General features: G+C 39.5%; 1 protein-coding gene across 5 annotated transcripts in view; it reads left to right on the top strand.

Moving 5' to 3' along the window:
• DYNC1I1 (dynein cytoplasmic 1 intermediate chain 1) overlaps positions 1–24,006 on the top strand; it is a 356,211-nt gene that overhangs the window by 282,560 nt on the left and 49,645 nt on the right. For all 5 annotated transcript variants that reach the window (XM_069461334.1, XM_069461331.1, XM_069461333.1 and 2 more), the window contains 4 exons: positions 6,745–6,891; positions 11,335–11,448; positions 14,014–14,147; positions 17,687–17,831. In XM_069461334.1, the coding sequence (XP_069317435.1) occupies positions 6,745–6,891; positions 11,335–11,448; positions 14,014–14,147; positions 17,687–17,831 (540 nt within the window). The remainder of the gene's footprint in view (positions 1–6,744; positions 6,892–11,334; positions 11,449–14,013; positions 14,148–17,686; positions 17,832–24,006) is intronic.

Raw genomic sequence — 24,006 nt, 5'->3', positions numbered from 1 at the left:
CCTCAGCCGATGGACATTTGAGTTTTTCCCACTTTGTGACTACTATGAATAATGCTGCTATGAACATCAGTGTACAGGTTTTTCTGTAGACTAATGTTTTTAATTATCTTGGGTACATAACTGGGAGTGAATTGCTGGGACATACTGTAATTATGTTTAAGTGTTTGGGATCTGCCAGACTGCTTCCAGAGGGGCTGCACCATTTGACATTTCCACCAGCATTGTAATGAATGTTCCCATTCCTCCACACCCTCACCAGGACGTACTTCCCTTTAAAAAAAATTCTAGCCATCTCGGTGGATGTGAAGTGGTATCTCATTGTGGTTTACACAGTACCTTTTGTATTCGTAGCCCACAACCCAGGACTAGGCCCATGATGGGGTCTCAATAATAAAAGGCATGAAAATTCCAAGGCATTCTAAGAAAGATCATCAGGATAATTGGTTTCTAATCTTTGGCAAATCAAATTTTAGAATTAGCTGCTTTTTATTTTTTGCTATAAACTGAGCCAGAAAGTAGCAGGTATACTGCCTTAATTTTTGCTCCTGTTCATCCCGCCCTAATGTGGTGATAGCTCTCAGTAGATAGATGGTTACTTCTTTTAGAGTTCAGAAGAATGGCGTATGCAACCTGGGGCAGAAACACAGGGAGGGGAAGGGAGAGCTCTAAAGGAAATCGGACCCTTTCCTTTTGTCTCAGTTAAAGTTAAGTGTCCAGCTCATGGCTCCTGTTGGCTTGACCACATCACACCTTCCACGTCATGAGATGCCTGTGCTACAGGATCGCCTATCAGAGGGGTTTTCCACAGTTCTCTAATTACACGTGATTCCATTAACAAAAGAAATAGCTTTGTGGGTTTCTTAGGTACTTGCAGAAATATATACTAGTTTACTAGTAGCCAGAAGCATCTGATCTGTCTGCTTCATAGCCTCCTGACAGTGAAGCATGTGCTTTTAGGCAAATAAAATGTCAGCCACCATTAAACAGCATATGGCAACAATATGACCCTTCCCTCCCTGGGGACCAGCCTCTCCCCAGAAGAGATGGTACTTGAAATAGGAGATGCTTCTGAGCGCAGGACGCCTATCCCTGCCAGCCAGGCATGATGGCTGGGGAGTGGGCAGAATGCCCCACCCCGGAGGACACGGGCAGTCAGAACTAATGTGAGCCTAGGGGCGAGCTTCCCAGCCAGGAGTGACCAAAGGCTGTCCGCCTGGGGACCTGGGTCTGTGGTTAAGGGGAAGTACCACCCCTAAGCTGTCCTGGATTATCTGTACAAAATAGAAAACAGCCTCCACGGCCACTTACCAAGGAGTCTGGGCCAACTTGAATTGAACGTGGGGGTATGCAGCGAGTGAAGGCCGACATTGCAAGTGGAGCCTGCACCCCTCTTGTCTCTGTGGAATTCCCTCTTAATGGGCTAAAATGAACTGACGTCTCTTGGATTGGTGATAAGGATGTGAACCCCGGTTAGCGGGTCAGCTTGTGTGCAAGTGAACAAATGTGGCAATGTGGACAAGGAGGAGGCCCGCCTTTGTAGGGACGGCCAGTAACCGGCCAGTCTGCTTAGGATTCTAACCTAAACCAAGTTTCCTTAGGAGCCTCTGGGCTAATGCATCTGCGGAGAATAGCAGAAGTTGTCGATAGAATTGGCTTGGTCCTCAAAACATAGTCTCAAAACTTTGCTTGTCCTAATTTGGGGGAACCATATTATGCAAATAACCAAAAATGTGCTGCTTGCCCCCTTGGCAGTAGTGGTTCCTCATGCAGCACTGTCTCTGTGTTATCTGTATAACAATAGAGTCAATCGGATTCACCAGGTTTTGGGGTTTTTTTGGTTTTTTTTTTGGTGATGTAGGTTTTTGTTTTTGTTTTTATTTTTAATTTCAATATATGAAGGGGGTGCAAATGTTTTTGTTACATAGATAACCTTGTATAATGCTTAAGTCAAGGTTTTTGGTGTGTCCGTCACCAGAATAGTGTTCATTGTGCCCAATAGGTAAGTTTTTATCCCATACCTCCCCTCCCACCCTCCCCCTTCTTGGTTTCCAGTGTCCTTTACATCTCTTTGTGCCCGTGTGTGCCCATCGTTTAGCTCCCACTTATTGGTGAGAACATACGGTGTTTGGTTTTCCATCTGAGATACTTCACTTAGGATAATGGTCTCCAGTTTCAACCAAGTTGCTGCAAATGACATTATTTCATTCCTTACTATGGCTGAGGAGTACTCCATGGTGTATGTATACCACATTTTCTTAATCCACTCGTGAATTTATGGGCACTTAGGTTGGTTCTGGGCTCACCAGTTTTGCATAAAGTTTTTAACATATGAGTTTATCATATTTCTGGTCCCGTGATTTGACCAACGACATGGCCACAGCAATGCAATCACTAGCCTTATAAAAACAAAGTTCAACTGTAGTGTCAGGAAAGCTTACTTTGATTAGACAGTTAACATGGTCCAAAAATGCTCACCAACTTTATAATTATTTCCCATTCATGTAAATTACTTGATTTGAATTTTCAAAGGCCATACATTATTCTTCAAAATAATTGTAAGGTTATAACATTTTAAAGGATAAAATTAAATAGGTAAAAAGTTAAAACTACAGAAGTATCTATACGCATATGCATCCTTATAGAGCCAAAAATAGCAAGATAAGGAAACTTCTTGTTTCCAATTAATTTTGTCTAAATTTTATCAATTACAGTTTAATAATTCTTTATTTTAACACTGAATAACTTAACACAAAATTTTAGTTTTGTATTGATTAAGTTAAGGAAAGTATCTAAGAAAATGATGAAAATTTTAAAAATAACATTAGTGTTATTAATGTTTGTCATAGAATTTGTCTTTAGAAAAATGTACTCTTAAAAATGAGGACCCAGGCCAGGCGCAGTGGCTCACACCTGTAATCCTAGCATTCTGGGAGGCACAGGTGGGAGGCTCACTTGAGGTCAGGAGTTAGAGGCCAGGCTGAGCAAAAGCAAGACCCGCATCTCCACTAAAAATAGAAAATATTAGCTGGGTGTGGTGGTGTGCACCTGTAATCCAGCAACTCGGGAAAACCTCTTGAGCCTAGGAGTTTGAGGTTGCTGTCAACTAGGCTGATGCCACAGCACTCTAGCCCAGGTGACAGAGCAAGACTCTGTCTCAAAAAAAAAAAAAAAAAACAAGAAAGAAAGAAAAAAAAATGAGGACCAAAGAACGTCTTATTTTTTAGTAGTGTCAACCAATTTTCTGAAATGCTTTTTTAGTTTTTACCAATCGGATGTAACTGACAGGATGATATCATCATCTGCTCCTTTTACTGACAGTAAATTCCATGACAATCGGCAGCAGTAGTGACTGATCCATAGCTGCAGGAACAGCAGGAGGCGGCAGGCATTTTCCAAGACCCTTTCCTCTGAGGAGGGTGGTGCAGACTCTCCAAATGAGAAGAGGGGTCCTTGTCAGGCCTGCAGTGGGAGGGCCGATCCCATGTGTCTAAGCACCTAAACATTTGGATGAAAAATAAAAAATGAGTCAATCATCCAAATGTTTGTCACCATTACATCAAACATCAGGGTACATACAAACATCTTGTGAAATGATCAAATTCTAAAGTTTACATCTATGTAATTGAGATCATACTGCCTTAGTGTTTCCATATGAATGATAGTGTCAGGTGTGATGTACCCTGGAGATCTGTGTTGAACACAGAAAAAAATATACATATATGTATATGAATATGTGTATATTTTTAAACCTATACATTATACAGTGCATATAATGTATATTATAATTAATGTGTTGAGCTTAAAAGATAAGTAAAATTGATGAACATAACTATATCTCATCTTCCAAATATAAAATGAAAATAAATATACCTACTCTTTTTCATCATGGAGATGTAAAATTGGTTTGCAGCAAAACAAAGTAGGCTCTGGAGGCAGAACTCTGGTGCTTCAAAGTATTGTTACTCTTTTTTAGTATTAATTTGACTTTTTATCAAACTTAAATAGAATTCTGAATGTGAGATGGAGGGCTTTTGTGACATTTGAAATGGTTTAGTCGACCTCATCTGGCGCTAAGTGTTGGACGAATAAATGAATGAAGAGTGGGGTGAATAATAAAGTCAGTAGAGTTCTTACCCTGTGGGGTGGGTTCTAGCTGACTGCCAACTACGTGTTTCAGTTTCGTAGAAATAATTGCACTGTTTGTTTTTCTCTGGTTTAGTCTCTCAACAAACTGCAAAATTGGGAAGGGTATGTGTTGGGATATAACTGAAACACGGACGCAATCAAGAGGTTGAATTCTGGATTTTTTAAATTGAATGATACTCATTTACCCATATTGATTTGAGCTTTGGTAAATTCCATTGTTGATACCACCTCGATAATTTTTCTGAAGTCTTTCTGAAGCTTAAAAAAAAAAAAACTGTTTTCAACATAGCTCCAGCAACATAAGAATTTCATCAATTGAAAACTAAGAATCATTTCTGTGGGATGTGTAAAACAAGAAGCTGACCAGCATTATTTTCTTTTTCTTTAATTCAGGATCATTATTGAGAGTTACTCTTGAACTTTATGAAAACCAGATTGGGGCACAAGCATGTTCTCCATCGAATTGTGTTCAAGGAATTGGAACTGAAAATCATTCAAACTAGGAAAACGTGACATCAAAAAATGGTCTACATTCTTTCTTCTCCCTCAGAGTATCTAAGACTGTTTCTGACTAGGAAGCCTTAGGCAGATAGTAGATCTGGATTTTTTGTTGTTGTTTTTCGGCTTTCTTTAGAAATGGATGTTTAGTTTACCAGTCCGATGAAAGAGGTCATAATTTCTTTTCAATCACTACTTTGTTGGCTTAGCAATACAACCTTTTATCCTCTCACTTGTTTGCTCAGAAAGCTGGGATTTCTAACCATTGCCCACAGAAAAAATTCCAAATAGTGCTGTTCAAGGCCTTCTTTTGTCCAGTCCAGGAGACCTCCTCAGCCACATTTCCTACCTGCCTCTTCCACACAAGCTCCCTCCCAGCTGGAAAAGACTCTGGACTAACCGTTCACCAGTCTCTGTTTTGCTGCTTCCAGTCCTTTCTCCCCATTATCCCATCTCTCCACTTGCTGAATGTTCCACATACACTTCAAGGTATGACACAGTGACATACCACCTTCCCTCTGTCGCCCTGGGTAGACTGCAGTGGCATCATCAGTGGCATCATCATAGCTCACTTCAACCTCAAACTCCTGGGCTCTCACTCTTGCTCAGGATGATCTCAAACTCCCGGGTTCAAGCAATCCTCCTGCTTCAGCCTTCCAGAGTGCTAGGATTATAGGGGTGAGCCACTGCACCCAGCCCAGCTGGTCTTTCTAACCAAGGTCTTTCCATCCTCCTCTTTCCTCCCTTAACTAAAACAAAACTTCCCCTTCTACCCACCCCCTCCCACACACACAAAGACACACACACACATGTTCCCAGGATTTAGTCATAACATGTAATCGCATACAAGACACTTGGGTGTGCAAGTTGTCCCCTGCACAAGGATGTCAAGCCCAAGGGTGAAGTAAGGGCAAAAATCCATCTTGCTCTCCACTTGCCAAGGCACGTGACTGCCCCCATGGCTGTGTCTGTGCAGAGGGGCACCTTTTTCTATTTCACACAAAGGCACTGTATGAACTAGGAGCAGCTCTGTTCATCTGCATCCTTGCTATTCTAGTTCCCTTTACCAGGGTGCAAGTTTGTTGAGGGCAATGACTACCTTTTTATTCCTACCGTGCCTGGTTCAATGCCTTTCTTACACATAGTAAGTTCTTAATGACTATTCATTGAATTTAATTGAAGAAATGAAAGGTATTTATTAAAAACAATTACTTCCACTTATAAATGCAAATATATTGCAAAGCACTGCAGGAATCAAAATAGACTTAGCAGATGTGAAACAGTAACTTGTCTGATTTTAAGTGCATCATGGTTCTATCTCAGCTGAGTAATTTCCTACAAAAATGTGGTGCCCAGTAGTCTGTTGTGGAATTTCAGAAATGACATTTGTGACAGACTATGATAGAGCATGGCAGAGTCAGACAGAAATCCGTTTCGGGCTGTTTGTTAAAATAGGCAAAGAATAACATGAAGAATTGTCTGAAGTGGGCAGGACGAAGGTCAGGGAGAACACCCGTGGGAGGTGCAGGAATCTGGGGGGGAGCCAGTTGTATCAGTCTGAGGTCAGTGAACTTCTTAGAAGTCTACATTAAGCCAAAAACAAACAACAACAACAACAAAGCACCCCATCTTAAAATCCTTGAAGCTAGAATTACTCTGGCCTTACAAACACTGCAAACCGTGTAACTTGATGTGGCCATGCCCTCAAAGTAAACAATTGCTTTGTGAAAGCTTCAGTGGAGAATCAATATTAGTTCTGTTGCAACTTTATTCAATAGATGGGAAATGTCCACAGGACAAACTTTACAGACCACAAAAAAAATGATGTACTTAAGATAGGTTTTATGCCTATTTGGTGACATGGCCAGGACTTAAAATTTCAGAGTTCAAGTGGTAACCATTGACCAGCCTGTCAAGAGAAAGCCCTGTGTCTGTGTACAAAATTCCCTAACTATGCACTTCACGGTCCCAGCTTTGAATGGCTGTCTGTTGTCCAGGATGTGTTGCATTTATGTGATGACCTGTTTCCTCTTCTGGAAGAAACAAGCCTTCTACGGGACATGCATTCACAGAGCCTCTCTCTCTCCTTTTTCCTCACAGTCGTCTGTGATGTCTGTCTGCTTCGCCCGTTTCCATCCTAACTTGGTGGTTGGTGGCACTTACTCGGGCCAGATTGTCCTCTGGGACAATCGAAGTCATCGAAGGACGCCAGTGCAGCGGACACCCTTGTCTGCTGCTGCACACACGGTAAGTCAAACTTTTGTCACAACCCTCTCAGCCATCCAAGCCCTGAAAGAGGAAGGAGCTCAACTCACAAAAGTATGGATGTTTCCAGTAACAAGTTATAAGTATCTTACCCAAAGGAAAAAACGTCATTTTATCAAAAAGGCACGTGCACTCGAATGTTTATTGCAGCACAATTCACAATCACAAAGATCAACCCAAGTGCCCATCAGTAGTTGAGTGGATTAATAAAAGGTGGCATATGTATACCACTGAGTACTACTCAGCCATTAAATAGAGTGGTGAACTAATACCTTTTGTAACAACCTACGTGGAATTGGAGACCATTCTTCTAAGCAAAGTATCACAGGAATGGAAAAACAAATACCACATGTACTCACTATTAAATTGGGAACTAATCGACCAACAGTCATGTGCACATATAGTACTAAAGCTCAATGGAAATAAAGCAGGTGAGAGGAGTAAATTCACACCTAACGAGTACAATGCACACTATCAGGGTGATAGGCACACTTAGAACTTTGAATCAAAACGTACAAAAGAAATTCATGTAACCAAAACATTTGTACCCCTATAATATTCTGAAATTTAATGAAGAAGTATCTACATTATAGTTATTGTGTCTTGACTGACTAAAAGAAAGCTAAGTGAAAAGTAGTTGAATGAAGCACTAGGTTTAGAGATATCTCTTAGTAACCTGCATGTTCTAGCATATAGAAAGGATCTCCTTGGATGCCCCAAACACCACCAGCGAAGAGAAACTTTGAAAGAGGCATCTGTGGAATTGTTTTCCTATAGAAACTCTTTGCATTTACATTACAAAATAGAAATACATATTTTCAAATAAAGCATGAAGGGTAAGTATTTCATGTCTAGTGATGGTATTGGGACTTTTGCCAATAGGCCTTTTCCATTTGAGATTTAAGGGAGTACTATGGCTTTAAATTCTGGAATGTGTGATGTAAGTCTCAATGTAAAGTCTACAGTGACAATATAATCCCTAGGGTTAAAAGTCAACATCTCAAAACCATTACCCATAATTTAGTAGAAGAGGTTCAGTATAGTCTTCGTGAGACAACTATTCTGTCATTTCCTTTAAGAGAATGACAGGTGTGTATAGCAATTGTTAGGAGGAATGAGAAGACAGGCATGTCTCCATCAATCCTTGCTACCTTGACATTCAGGACAACTGATGTTCTTTCTCTGAAATGCCCAAATTATGCCCAAGGATACAGCTCTACTATTGTTTTCAATTTCCTTAATGTGGTTGCCTCATCTGTTTCATCTGCTGGCCTCAAAATCATTCTGGCTTGAAAAAGGACTGCTAGCTGCCTCAGCTGAGACCATGAGGAAGAAAATTCTTTCACTCTTGTAAGATTGACAATGGGAAATGACAAATACCAAGTCTGTCCTAATTTTGATTGATGGGGGCCGAAGAGACATGCGGGTGAAACTAGTTCTTGGGAATCTTGGGAAATTGCTCTTGCCTACCCTATTTCTCCAAACTAATTACAGAAAATTGTGGCTCAGGAGAAGACAGGCTTAATGCAGGTGTTTGCTCAAGTAGTGTGAAACTACTTCTTGACTCTATGTGGATGTCTGGTGCATTGTGAACATACCTTTTGAAATTTCCAAAATTATAAATCCAAATGATAGAACATTTAGCAATAAGCTTTTGGGGAGAATCCAAACCCAGAGGTTCTTCCAAAGAGTTAACCATTCTTTTTCGACTAACTTAAGAGTGAGATCATCACAACTAAAATACTATTATTATCAAACATAGTGGAATTACTTCTGTTAGAAAATAAACAAAAATGTGTACACTTTTTCCTTTTACTGTGTTTTATCTAATCCCTAGCTAAAAGTGCACAGTTAATTTTGTGATTGTCTTTCCACTTCCATTATTGCCTGACTGGTTGGTACCAGGATCAGAAAGGAAAAAGAGGCTCACCACAAATTACTAACTAATTTCCTTTCACACCCACCACACATATGCATTTGGGACAACAGGAAATCATAATTAAAACAAAAATTTTTCTGCCACACAGTTAGTTTATTCCTAAAATAAATAAAAACAATCTGGCATCCTTACTGGAAAAATAAGCTATACTGTTGCTTTTTTCTTTCCATTAAGTAGAGCTCTGTGTGTGTGTGTATGTGTGTGTGTGTGGTGTGTAGGCATGCTGCAGTGTCTGCTTCTGTTTTGGTTTCTTTACATCTGTCTTTTTTCTTTTAAACCGAGTTCTATTACTCATGGAAGCGCAGGCCAGTAGTTCTGATTAAAGCCCAGGAGAGGCTGCCACACACACTCTTTCTCTGGCCATTTGGCTTTACACATTCTTCCTGCCTTCTTTCCCTACTGCGCCTTCTAAGTCCTAACCCATTAGAGTTTGGGAGATTTGTGTTGTTCAGTGATTAACAGAGAAGCCCCATGGTTAGATGGATATCGAGTTCATAAGAGCATCTAGACCGTGCTTTCCCATCCTTCAGTTTTACTAAGCCTACTGTTTTTAGGTGAGAATTTGTTACATGCATTCTTCCATTTGATTTCCACACAGAGCTTTGCACGTTGTGTGGCTCCGGGCTTGAGTTTGATTGTACACTGTCTCAGGCTCCACATACACCAGAGACTGGGAAAGAGTATTGTCTGTCGTCCCACAACCAATCGGTCCTCTTGATATTTAGAGACCTGATCAGGATAACATTTAGTTTCAGATCTCTGTGGTACTTACAGCTGTGTAGATCCACCAGGGCTAATTCCTTTGAAAGTTTCAGTAGGAATGTGGTGTGAAAGACATGGGGACTCGGTTGACTGTCCATCAACATGGGTGAAAGAGGGGATGTAATTGTCGAAAGAGGGGATGTAATTGTCAAAAAAGCAGATGTAATCTTAGGATACATTAAAGCAGGTGTATTTTTATCACATGAGAAGTGACAATTCAATGCACCCAGATTTCTTTGTTCTGCTGGTCATATTATAGTAGACAGTTCTGTTTCACTCTCAGAACGTCACTGTTAGAGGAACTCAGATAAAATGCAGCATATTCAAAAGAGATTGACCAGGATGGGGAAGTTTTGAAAACCAGGTACCCAAGGAACAGCTGAAGGTATTGGTGATGGTTAGTCTGAGTAAGATAGGACTTGGGTGGGGAGGAGGGCAGTAATGTGAAACAACAATCTATAAATATTCAAACACCTGTATTGTTTTGACTTGACCAGCTTGATACTAGATCAAAAGTATTTCCTTGGACTTTCTTTATTCTCATCAGTGGAAGAGAAAACTTCCCAGGAGTCAGTGTCAAACCTCGCTACCCTTTAAGAAAGGTGTTTAAGCAGAGTTTGGACCACCTCTTGGTTGAGGCAGATGAGTAGCTTCGCTAGATGATTATTACTGCTCCTTCTGACCAGCAGTTTATATGATAATAATAGTTTGGGAACCATCCTTTATATAATATCAACTTTCCAATATTAAAGATTGTTTCATTATAGTTGTGGCGAGGTATTATGGACAGTAACTCATCAAGAGTAAGACTTAGACTGTCAGCTATTTGCAAAGAGAAGCATCAAGTAAGTTGTGGTTTGGCCACTGATAGCTAAGCTGCCTGAAATCTAACCCAAATTGCTGCTAGGTTCTGCTTATGCTAACCTTCCATTTAGTATATAATACGCAGCTGCAAATAATTTTGGCCTACCGTTTAGAATTCTGCAGTGGGATAATCTACTGGAGTATGACAGAAGGTTAGAGCATCTTGCTTTCAGTTCCTGGGATGTACAAATGACCTTTCTCAAGGCCCTGGCCAAACCTAAGCCTCCATACTACTCCAAATGGTATTTTGAAAAATAAATCTATCATTATCCTAGATTTTGCAGTAACATTAAAGGACCTAATTTTATCTCACTAGGTAAGTTGTGCCAATAATTTCACGGCCAATATCTCCCCCCCAAAATTAAACAGGCAGATGAATACTAACTACTTTTTATAAAGACTGTTAACAAATGTTCAACACTGTGACTATAATTCACTAAACTCCAGATTTAGTAACACATACACCTTCCAAAAGTCAATAGTTCTACCCTTTGGAAGACTGTCTTTTTCCATCACTCATGTCGAGCTTAGAAGCCAAACTCTGCAATGGAGACCTATCCACATTCCCCTCCCTGCCTTGCCTCTGCCCCACCAAGCCTCACTTGTTCCCTTCAGTTCCACTGCGCTGCATCTGGCTGAGCAAGGTGAAGCTTTGCAAGGATTTCCACTACTCTGTGTTGCTGCCAGAGCCTTTAGAAAGAAATCAGGTTCAAATCAAAAGTGGCAAATGACCTAAGGCTTGTATTATAGTAGGATTATGTCACTCTTTAATCCTTGTTTTGGAGTAATGTGTTTGACACTCAAGTGTAAGCATTTCCTCTTGGATCTGTGTCTGATCCTCCGTGTTTATGTTTTCGCAGCATCCCGTGTACTGTGTCAATGTTGTCGGGACCCAGAATGCTCATAACCTCATCACTGTCTCCACCGATGGTAAAATGTGTTCCTGGAGCCTGGACATGCTCTCAACTCCACAGGTGGGTTTGTTTTCCCCTACACATAAGCGCATCCTGGTTAAAAGAGATACCTACTTAATGGAACATAGTTCCCAAACGCCAAACCCTCACATCCTATAGGAGCTAAAACCAATGGATGCACTTGAAAGAGTTGGGGCCTGCTTTCAGCAGTCTCCTCTGGAAGCCAAAACCCATTTCCTTTACCACAAATCATGTAATTATTGTAATACGTTAATCCTTAGGTCAGTTTCAAGTGAAAATGAAATAATCCATTTTAAAGCATAGCAATTATGGAAGTTGCCTATGGTATGAGTTGTACTTACCCTACAGCATTGTTAAACAAATGCAAATGAGGTTGGAGCTCAGCAGAGCAATCCCTTATGGGTACTTGCCTTGGAGGAAAGGTCTCCCAGCAAAACAGAAATCCAAGCCCTTGCTTGTATCTGCAGCCTAGACAACCGCCTGCATGTTTGAAGAATTTGTCAAACCATCTGTTTTCCCCCCTGGAATGTTTGTTAGTATGGCTCCTGCCATTCCTTGCTCAACAAATGAGAAGTCAAAAATGAAAAAGTTCCAAAGTTTCCAAACCACCACTGATTGCAGTAATAGGAACCAAACAAAGGAGCAGAAGTAGGAGAGACTGCGGAGAGAGTCTGCATGTAAATGCAACTTGCAAAATATATATGTGTGTATGCAGAGACACGTGCATGCACGCATGAACACACACATACACGCTCTTTCCACATTTCTCTGTGTGAAAAACAGTACTTCATCATCCTCCAACTAAAAGCCACAAAGAAGAGTTCATTGTTACAGACTTTGACAAAATATAAGGAAACATGAAGAAAATTGTAACAGGTATCTAGGAGATAATTCTCAATTTTAACATTCCTATTCCTTTTCCTGGAATAACATCCCTAGAATGCCTGTCACACAATTTTAGAAGACATTAAAGTTTCAAAATACACATAAGGAAACGTGGAAACTTAAGAACCTCCTTTAAGTCTTCACAGAATACAGATGCTGAGAATACTAAGACTAAATCAATTCTTTTTATAACTTTAGGGGGGAAAAGAGAGAGTGCTAATAAGCTGCTTACAAGTGAAGTTCCTCTATTTTTGGTAATTATTAACATGACGCAGGTCTGGGGTTGTGTCGGGATATCTTATGGCTTTGTCTTAAAATTCTCAGCCATGTGTTGTTTTCTTGTAAAAGCATGGAGCTTATAAACATATATAAAAAGAGCAAACCCTCTATTTAGGAATTTTTAATTGGCCATTTTTTAAATTGCATATGTATTTGTGTAGGTTAAAACCAGTTACACAGGGCTTCAAGACCATTTGTATTGGTTGTGAGCACACCCACAGGCTGCTGTGTCTATGCAGAGGTTGAGAATTTCATGGTGTGGCTTCTGTGGATGGCATGAAGGAGTAGGAAAAACTGACAGTTATCCTTGTCCCTCTCTCTCCCAATTAGGCAACCAAGAGACTTTGCCTTCCTTGCTCTTTTTCATGATGGGACAGAACATTGGGTGGCCTGGTTTTCTGTATTACATTGTCATAGCATCTTCTTCTTTAGCCCAGATGTTGATGCGCTTGCTATGCATGGATCTCACAAACTGTGAGCACATCATGGGACCCAGGGTCTCTGCTGCCTATGCTGTTAGCATGTACTTTTTTGATGTATGGACTCTTTGGCTGAAATGACCCGGTTTATTTGTTTGTGCAAGAAAAACTGAACTCCCGAGAAACTATAATGGGAGTTCAGTAGTGATAGCCCAGATGGGAGTTCATGATACCCCAGAACGATTTTTCAAAATTATTAATATTTCAGATACACAAAATAGGCTGTTGGATGTAAATAGCCAGAAGTACTCAGGAACATTAGTTATAGTAAATTACTCTTCTCTGTTATTAAACTTAATTCAGCAGTATATCTTTTAAAATTGGGAACCTTTAATTTCAAATTTAAAAAAATCATTTTATAGGAAATAAAGATTTTCATTAACTGTTTTAAAGACTTATTGAAATATCATTCTTGGCAGGCGTATAGCCTATACACCCAATGTCTGTCCTTCATGAGATCTAGTCCTTGTTGAAATCTGGTTTTTATGACCTGAGTGACAACTTTCTGGTTTTAGTCCGTGGAGGACACACACTCCTGCTTTGACAAATGTGCTTCGTACACCTGATATTAATACATGTGTATTCTCATGAACAATTGATTTTGAAAATGTTTGTAAATACAAGGGTATTGTGTGTTTTATTAAAGCCTGGAGCTGACAAGTGTAACCATTACAGTATTATCTTTAGTTTCTGCACCATTAGTTTCAAAATTCTCACCTGTCATCTCTGCCTGACTTAAGAAGCAGCAGCACATGCTGATGAAATCCAGCCGGCCTGAAACCAGAGCTCCACAGAAGCAAGAATGTCAGGGGCAGTAAAGCGTGGTTTCTGGCACAGCCGGGGGCTTTTGTAACGCTGTGTGAAAAGCAAACAGACGATTTAGCCAAATGATTTTTCCGTGCTATCTTTGGCATGGCAAGGAGTTGACAGATGGAAATGTAACCACACCGTGTTTTGGTAGGAGAGCATGGAGCTGGTGTACAATAAGTCCAAGCCTGTCGCTGTTACCGGAATGGCTTTCCCGACGGGAGACGTCAATAACTTCGTGGTTGGCAGTGAGGAGGGTACAGTCTACACGGCTTGTCGTCATGGAAGGTGATTTTCTGTTTTCTTACCGATGACGTGTTCCTCATTTCCCAAAGTCTGCTATCACCTTCTGGAGTATACCCACCTTGCATTCTGAGAAAGGCATTTCTGAAGAAATGCACAGCACAACTTTAAGTCTTCCTTATCTTAAAGCATACATGCATCTGCTCTGCTCATTGGCCATTTGGAAGTCTTTGGCGGTTCTTGAGGCCTGGGGGGAGTCCAACCTTCTTAGCATATCAGATAAGACTGCCTGCCCCTGCCCAGCCTCCTCTTCTCCACGCACCTTCAGGCTCCAGCCCCGTGCCCATTGGGGTAACCACCCCCAGATATTGCTCCTCCCTCCATGCCTCCAGGCACGTGTACATTCAGCTTCTGCCGAGTTCAGCGTTACTCTCTGTTTTGCCTGGTTAATGCCTCCTAATCATCCAAGAGCCAGCACAGAGGTCATTCCATGTTGAGACCCATCCTGACTCTTGGGCAAAGAAAACGTCCTCCTTTAAGTCCCATTGAATTTTCATTCCTTTTATTCATTCATTCTTTCAAGGAATATTTACTATTACTAAGAACTTACCATGTGTCAGGCACCATCATAAGGATACAGTAAAGAACAAGACTGACATAGATTTATGTTCAGGTTAAGGGTAAAAGACTAATAGGCAAGTAAATATATAGTTTAGGATGATAAGTGCTATGGAGAAAATCAAGGTAGAATAAGCAGAATATGACTATAGGCTGTAAGGCTTACTATTTCATATATTTTTCTTATGCTTCTACAATAGCATTAATTATATTTTGTTTCAATTATTCATTCCTCTGCCATTTTTCTCTTACTAAACTATTTCCATTTCATCTTTGATTCCCTGCCAAGTTCCTGGCACATAGTAAGTGAGGAGCTAAAAATTTATTTGGGGAATAAAGAAATGACAGTTTCCAAATATTATAGAGAAGTGTCTTGAATCCCTTCCTCCCAGTCAGAGGGGTTGGAACTGTAGGAGTCTCACAATCCGCTGTGCAGTTTCCAGGTGACAAGAACTCTACCTTGATTGAGAGATTGGCAAAAGTCCCCAGGAAACAGAGCTGTCAAGATAAAGTGGAATCCAATAATTTGGACTAGATTATAAAATTGCGTGCAGAACTTAACAGGTGGCCAAACATCTTTTGAAAGATTCACTATGTTCACACTGCTGCTTAAGTTCTCTTTTACTTTAGTAGTTCTTGTTTAATTGATTTATTCATGTTTTGCACTCATCTCAGGCTACTAAGATTTAATGAGGAGCCACAAATTGTTCCAAGTTCATATTCCTGTGTTTTTGTGACTTGTAGAAGTAACAAGCATCTATGGCTCAGCTCTGTGGGTTTTTTTTCCATTCAAATAATACAAGCTGTGATGTTCCTGCTATTCTGCACATAGAAACAAACAAGATTTGCCCTGCTCACATGATTTAAAGGCAACTTGGGGAGCTATGCCTCACGGCTCCATGCCCAATGTTCCTTCTTCATAGAAGCTGGCAAAAAGCACATATTAAAGTCTTATCAAAGCATATAAAGATCCGATGAAGTTATTCATTCACATACACATTTGCTGTACACCTACTTTGAGCAAAGTGCTTTGCTGGATGGTACAGGGCCTGCAGACGTCATTTAAACTTAGTTCTTGTCTTTAAGAAACTGATGAGAGTGGGAAAGATAATTGCACAAATATCCAGAAGACAAGTGGAATGTCATAAATGGCATGAGAGGTGCAGAGGGTACAGTGGGCCAGACGTGGAGCCACAGCTTTACCTACACTCGTATTGGAACCAACAGGGTGTGGGATCATTTGACCTAATCCAGAGTACTGCCTAGGGCCTTCCTTATCTGTGAACGCCATAGAACATGTTCATTGATAGTTTTCAGATTCCTTCTTTTTTAGTTTGAATAAATAACTTTTTCTGTGATGAATATTTTTGGCCTGTGGCTATTGTCTTTTTCAAGCACAATCAAATATATTCTCTGTGATTCAAAAAGGGCTCCCTAGGACACACACCACAGATCTCTTTACAACAAACTTTATTTTGCTTTTTACATTGGTCTGTCTAATTCCATCAGAAATATAAAATATAAACCTTAGCAAAGTTGTAATCTAGCAGGCATTGGGTTTGTAGTAATTATAAATGGGTCGTATGGGGCTGTAGGGAAAAGCAGGGCATTGCTATTTTTCACCTAACATAGAGAAGGTGCAAATCCACTTCCATGAGTTAAACAAGGTCCTCATTTTGCACCCTATAAACCCTTTCAGGATGCTGTTAAGAGCAAGTGGAGTCTCACGAGGGCCCACTTCAAAGACCCGTTCTTCGGTTCATTAGAACAAATTTCAGCAATCACGTGTAGAAGTGCTGTTAGCAGTTTCACTGTGCGTACTTTCCGAGTGCCTGTTACATGGCACACAGGCTGCAGCGCTTTGCTCATGATTCCACATTTTGCTCAGCACGTTGACATTTATTGGTGCTCCAGAGGCCCAAATGTTTTAATACTGGAATTCATTTTTACTCTTGGTGACACAATATTAAGATTCCACGATCCCCTACGTATTTGTCATATGTAAAACCTTATGCACATGAATTTTAAAATATACTATTTTTGGTATATTTTCTCAGATTTCCCTAATCGTGTATGATTGCATGCAGACCATTATGTGATCGTAGAGGGCTGGAAATAATCCCAGCTTTGTTAAATAAGCGAAATATGTCTGTGGGTGGCTTTTAAAATGTTTATCATCATTTCTCAAATGTGCTTCTGTTTTTGAAAAAGGTAGAAGGGACATAAGATTGTCCTTTTTTCTTTGCTATTTCATTCAACAAATATTTATTGAGCACTTACTGTGTGCCAGACACTTGGCAACAAGAAAGACAAGGTACTTGCCCTTTTGGAATTTACAGTGGATTGTAAGTTTTTCTTCTGTTTTCAGTGAAGAGAAAACATCATTTTCTCCATACTTTATTTAAATCATGTGTATCATGGTGACAAAGGTTTCTACAAAGTGTTACATTTTTAGTTATACCAACTAATTTAAGAAATTTCCTTGAAAGAATAAATAATTATTCCTCCAAGGATGTATGGAATTTTATAGCCAATGGGCTCCCCCAAAAGAGTTAAAATATAATAGAACATATACAAAATGCCACTTCAAGAATAAAATAGTCTTACTATAAATATGAAAGCTTCTGAGATCTAAGTATATTTGTTTCCATAAAAATAGCTGCATCTACCATGACAGGACTTGAAGAACTCCTGAAAAAGGATTCAATGATAAAATTTGATATTAAATTCTGAATTTTAAAAAGGTGAAGTTGCCCCAGATTGTTTTTGAATCACCAAAAATAGTGTCACATGTTTGCAAACAATTTCTTTCCTTCAAGATAACTGTGAAAGCAGTTTCATTTTTAGTGGTGTATGGTGGTGGTTCTAAATTATGGAGAAGTAATTATGCAAAGATGAGCTTGTGTTTTTTTCTTAACCAATCTCTGCTTTGCAAAGGTCACCACTCACGTGTGCTCTTCATGCAGCAAAGCTGGCATCGGTGAGGTCTTTGAAGGTCACCAAGGGCCAGTGACGGGAATTAACTGCCACATGGCAGTGGGCCCAATCGATTTTTCCCACCTGTTTGTTACATCATCGTTTGACTGGACTGTCAAACTGTGGACCACAAAGGTAAGAATCCCTTGATTGAAATTCTCAGGTAATATATAAGAGAAGAGGACGATTATTCACTTTTTGGGGAAGTTGTAGGGGACAGCTGGACCTGAATCCTCTCTTACAGGCGAGCTGACATTGGAACTTCATACATCCACTGGTGAACCCAGCCTGCCTCACAGCTAGTTAAGGCTCACTTTCTCAGTCCGTTTTACTTATTTTTAAATATATAAAATAATACTGGAAAATATTCTAACTGTAAAAATTTCCAATGGTTCAAATAATGATGAAGCTGACATCATTCTTCATCAACTCTAAACTGGTCCACAACATCCCCTTCATTGCCTGTCCCTCAGTCCCCCTACTCAGAGGTGACCTCTCTTATCAGTTTAGTGTTGGTCTTCCAGAACATTGTAGCATTTACTTACTTATATGTGTACTTAATGGAAAAATATACTTTGGGACTTCAGTTGTTTGTTTTATTGTTTGTTTGATTGCCTGGGTTTGGGGTTTGTTTTGTTTTGTTTTTTCCCTTGGTGGTTTTCAAGCTGGTAAATGGATTATGTTATTTGTGTTTTAAAAGGTAATTCTGACTATGTTTTAGAGCAAGAAGAAAAGCAAAAGCCATCTGAAAGGAAGGCACAGTAATCTAAGGAAGAAATGACAGGGGCCAGTGGCTTAGACTAGTGGTCTGGGATGGAAAGAAGTAAATGAACTTGAGAACCATATGAGAGATAAAAGCCACAGAAATTGGTGATTGGTTTGATAGGTGGAAGGAAGGTGGGGGAGTAATCAGCAGAGGACCCAGGCTTCTGACCTGGGCAGCTGGTGCATCGTGGCAGCCCTTACTGCGCTGGAGAGCACCAGAGGAAGGGCGTGGAGGGGAAGAGCTTTGCACATGCTGAGGTTAAGGTGCCTGGGAGGCCCATTTCAACATCTCCACTAGGACAGATGAAGAGAGATAGCTGCTGGTATGCACATAGTAGCAGTCAGAATAGCAATGATATTCACAGCCAAAAGAGTGTTTTTTAAAAGAAACACTAAGATTCAATCTGGAAGAAGAGGAATACTTAGAAAATAAATGGAAGAAGAACTAGAAAAGAGATTAAAAAGTTACCCAAGTAATAAAAGACAAATTAACATTTTGTGTGTAGCTTCATGGATATCAATGAAGACCATGTCAAAAGTACAGAATGGGCTCTTAATTGTATGAAAAAATGCACAACCTCCTTATAAGAGAAATTCAAATGAAAACTGAGTTGAGAAACCTATTTTCAGCTTTCAGATTGACAAAAATCTAAGTTTCACAACAGACTCTGTGATGAGGCTGAAAGAAACCAGCCATTCTCATTTCCATTGCCATTGAAAATGCAAAATGGCACAACACTACAGAGGAGAATTTGGCAACATATAAAAATAATACATGTGGCAACATCTAAAAATAATACATGCTTTAACAAAGCAATTTCCACTTCTGGGAATCTATGCCAGAGATAGACTAGCAAAAATAAGAAAAAGACATATCCAATTTGAGTTGGACTTATCAGTAAGAAATCATAGTGTGCATTATCTTCAAATATGCAGAAGGATATTCACTGAAAGATTACTTGAATTGCAAAAGACTGAATACAACTCGAAAATCTCCATCAGTAGGGCACCGGGTGGATCAAAAGCATGGTGCATCCCCCCAAAGGAGTACGGCTATGGAGGTGCAAGAAAAAGTGAAGATGACGTCTACATACTATTAATATTATGGGGTGATCTCTAGGATATATCTTTAAATGAGTAAAGCAAGGTAGAGAGAAGTACAAATAGTATATTATCATTGTTTAGAATTATATTTATATATATTTAAAAGTTGAAAAAATAAACCACCAAAAAAATTTACTTATAGGGAGGCAGGAGGCTGAAAGAAACAAAGGCAATAGCCAGACTTCTTTGAATATATCTTGTTTGTACATTTGATGTTGGAACCATGTAAATATTTTATATAGTCTTAAAATGAAATAAAATAAATTTAAAAATTGGTTCCTAAATAGTTTAAAGTAGCATGAATCAACTTTCAGTGTGGTTCAAAGTGGTGGCAAAACTTTACAGGAAGGGATGATTTGAAGTAATTTTAAAACGCTACATGTTGAGTATTCATTCCTAAAAGGATGTATTTTAAGGATTAAAAAAAAACTACAAAAAAGTCTTAAACTACTTGTAAGTACTCATATTGCCAGTTGTCGTGTTGTTACTGGTATTCTGAGACTGTTGCATTTGTATCATGACATAAATGACTAGGTTGGTGTCATTGAGAACTGAGATTATCAGCTTGGTTAAAAGAAGATACTTAGCATGAAGGTAAGAAACAATTCTGTAGTTATCCTGAATTTGAGTTGGACTTGTCACTAAGAACTCATGGTGTATATTATTTTTCCATCTAAAAGAATATATATTCACCACGCTATCTACCGAAAAGATTTAGGAACAGTGACCAATCCAATAGTAATGACATTCCTGGTGCCCAGAGTGTGCTCCCAAAATACAAGTTCCGCTAAAAAGAAACCAGGGATTCCAGAAGAATTTCCTGATTCTAGGTCAAGAGCAGGACGTGTAAAATGAACTGAGAAAATTTTGCTGTAACAGAAAGCAAGGAAGCTACCAAACACTACAAAGTTTGTGTCAAAAAGACTTGGAAGGCAAGTTGAACAACTTCTGCTCACCCAAAAAAAGTCAGTAAGGGTAATAGATTCATGAGTTCATAATGACACTGAAGAAAACAAACAAAAAACCTCACTGGTCACCTTTGGAGAATAGTAGGCAAACCAACTGACAATTTTGAAAGGAAAGAGTCAAACATTTATTCCGTTTTTTCTATCGGATTTGTACTTCAACATTACTAAATAGTTGAAGAGGGGAAGTTTTTCCAGTTAAGGAATAAGAAATGATAGCATTTTAATATCATCATTTTGCCAACCCTATTATGTAGGCAATGATTATTGCCTATAATATTATTAATATAAAAATTGAAACAACCTTTATACTTACAGAAATAAACAATAGCACTTTTGAAGTAGGCTTATAAATTTGAATCTGAATCTTATCAATCCTCTAGATCTCTGAATTTAGAGGCAATCGGCAATCGGAGATGCAGATGGAAAATATTGAATAATACCACAGGGTATGTATAATCAGACGGTGGGAAAATCTCTAGGGCAACTGATTTCATTTCTGTAACAAAACCAAAAAATGTTTTTTCAAGGACAAAAAAGAAATGGAAGTAGAAACTATAGAACCAAACAAAGAACAAAAAAAAACTTGAGACATTTCAATCAATTTCAAAATATGGATCTTAATGTAGATCTTCATTCAAACAATCAACCATTTGAAAAAAAATAGAAGGCAATCAGAGAAATGCAAAGACTAACTGTATATTTGATGTTATTTATGAATTACTATTGTTAGAGGTGATAATGCTGTTAGGATCACATTAAGTGGATTTACCTTTTAGGGATGCATATTGAAATATTTACAAAAGAAATTATGTGATGTCAGTGATTTGCTTCAAAATAAGCAGTTGGGAACGGGAGAGCTTGTGGATATAGATGAATAAGACTGGCCATATATTGATAATTACTGAAGCAGATGATTGCTATTAATCTCTGTATTTATAAATATGTTTACATTTTTCCATAGTAAAACACTAAAGAAAAACAGAATAAAAGGGAGTGAGTAACAATGATAAATATTTCAGAGGAGTAATATCGGGCTGGAATATGTCCATTGTGTCTAGCAACTCAGAAGCCACTGGTGTCCACGGCAAAGCCAGTTTCTTTGGGGTGTGTTGTGGGTGGGACACAAATTACAGTGGGTTAAAGAGTGAGTGGAAAGTGAGAAAGCACTGAAGAAAAATGAAGATGTTTTCTTTTCTTTCCTTGTTTTTTCAATATTTTGAGATTGGAGACTCTGGAAGGTGCTGCTGTAGAATAGCCAGTAGAGAAGGTGAATAGGAAATCTCCAAGTGTAAGGGAGAGAAAGGGCCAGGAAGATGTTGGTATGAATGGGATTAACAGCATGGGTAGGGGAAGGAGTTTTAAATGTGAGCAGTGATATCTTTTTTGTGGTAACAGGAGAGCAAGAAAGGGTGGGAGAAAATACGTGTCAGAGTGCAGGTTTAGTGGGTAAAGGCAGAGCAAACTCTCCTATGACATCTATTTTTTTTTTTTTAATGAGAGAGGAGATTAAATATTCTGCTGAGTGAGAAGTGGAGGTACTGAAGGAAGCGGATTTCAGCTGGTCACAGAGCGTAGAAAGAGCTGATTAGAAAAACCTAAGGCTCTGTGGCTAGAGCCTTACCAATGTGTGATGGGAAGACAGTTGAACATGGAATTTGGAGATATGGACAAGAAAGCGTTCGATGTTACAACCTAAAGATTCTAAGCTGGAGCAGAAAAGAAATAGAGACAGGAGAAAGAAAAGGGAGCAAGGGATTGGATGCCTCTATAAGATCAAAGAACAGGTATGAAGGAAGTAATTGAGTAAGATAATTAGTAAAATAAGAGATTATTGTTAGGAAGTGGGATGTTTGGATTTAGTATTTTACAACTGAAATAGTTGCAAGTGATTTAAAAAAGAGTCAAAGGTGTGATCATGTGTTAGCTGAAGTCTAGTGAAGGTAAAAGTCACTGGAAATGAGCAGGTCACAGAAACAAAAGGTCAAGATGCTGGTGTGCTGCGGGCTTTGGAGTGGGCCAGAACAGTGACTAGACTGGGATAGAGAAAGATGGCCAGACAGTGATCACAGTACTACCATCCTCAATAAATTAGGAGGGTAGCTCAAAAGAGGTAAAGGCTAACACAGCCAGATGGCCTGAGCTTGGAAGAAGCAGGACTTTTTACTGGAGAACTAAGGAGCTGTGAAGAAGCCCTGGGACTCCAAGTAAGAAGCAGGCCCTCTTGCTATCCTGAAACAGAACACATGATAATGAACAGCTTCTACCTGAGGAGATGGTAGGAGGGGTGGTGAGCTTAAGGCACAGCAAGGATTCCGCTGGAGCAGGCAGGAGAGAGAGATTCCAATGAGAAGGCTAAGGATAGAGGCAAAAGCATTTACCATGGAATGAAAGATGGGGGCAGAGAAGAGGCCACGGTAGAGACATCTGTAAGGAAGGGAGCAGTGAGTGATGGGTTCAGGTGAAATAAGGACTATTAATGATTTTAGAAAATGCTATGAGACCCCACCAGGGATGGGAAGGGAGGCTGGAAAGAAAAGGGCCTAGAATTCAGAACACGGTGCTAATCTTGACAAATTCTAGCACAATGAGGACAGCATGAAGGGAGAGGGAATTAAAACATATTGCAAGCAAGAAGGTGGCCATGGAAGTCAGAATCTACTAAAGAGTGTGTAACAACACACCTGCCAGAAAAAAAAAAAAGAGGAAAAAAAATAAAACACATTACATTGCCCTCCTGCTATCTGCTACCCCCACTACACCAAGTTTCATCATTAAAGCACTGTCAGGGAAGACTTCACTTTGAAGCAGAAACTTTATTGGAGTGGCTTACCTTGCAAACAGAGGACCAGGCTGCATTCCAGGCAGCTGAGTCAACAAATGCAGAAGAAGCCATTTCCATCCACATGGCTGGAAGGTAGAGAATCCAGTTAGGGAATGAGGCTGGAAGCATAGGTCTATACTTGATTATGTAGACTTATTTTTATTTTATAGGTGATGACAAGTCATTCTAGGAGGGAATTAATCAAAATTTAATTTTAAGGAGTTTGCTTTGCGATACTATGCAAGATGAATTTGCTCGTGGGCCAAGATCTACATCTATAGAGGTCATACTGTGTACTAGGCATTGTGCTAAATGTTTTAAATCCATTAGTCCATTAAGTTATCACAATAAACCTGTGAGTAGATATTAGTATCTCATTTTACGTAAGAGGAAAATAGGCACAAGAGAGCTTAAATAATTTGCCTGATGTGCTCAGTGAATAAATGAGGAAACTGGGATTCGAATTCACATTTGTGTGACTCCATAGCCTATGTTCTTTTCTACACCAGCATGCAGAGCCTGGAGACAAGATGTCCACTTACAAGCCCAGTCTGGTCATCCAGTCACTAATTGACCTGATTTGAGAGGAGTCAGTGCTGATTCTGATATCTCTGCTTTAAACATCTGAGTGGAACAATGGTGGTGCCAGTGA

The sequence above is a fragment of the Eulemur rufifrons genome, chromosome 29 (assembly GCF_041146395.1).
Source record: "Eulemur rufifrons isolate Redbay chromosome 29, OSU_ERuf_1, whole genome shotgun sequence".
NCBI lineage: Eukaryota > Metazoa > Chordata > Mammalia > Primates > Lemuridae > Eulemur > Eulemur rufifrons.
Note: the sequence above shows the minus strand (reverse complement) of the source record. Positions and strands in the feature narration are given on the sequence as shown.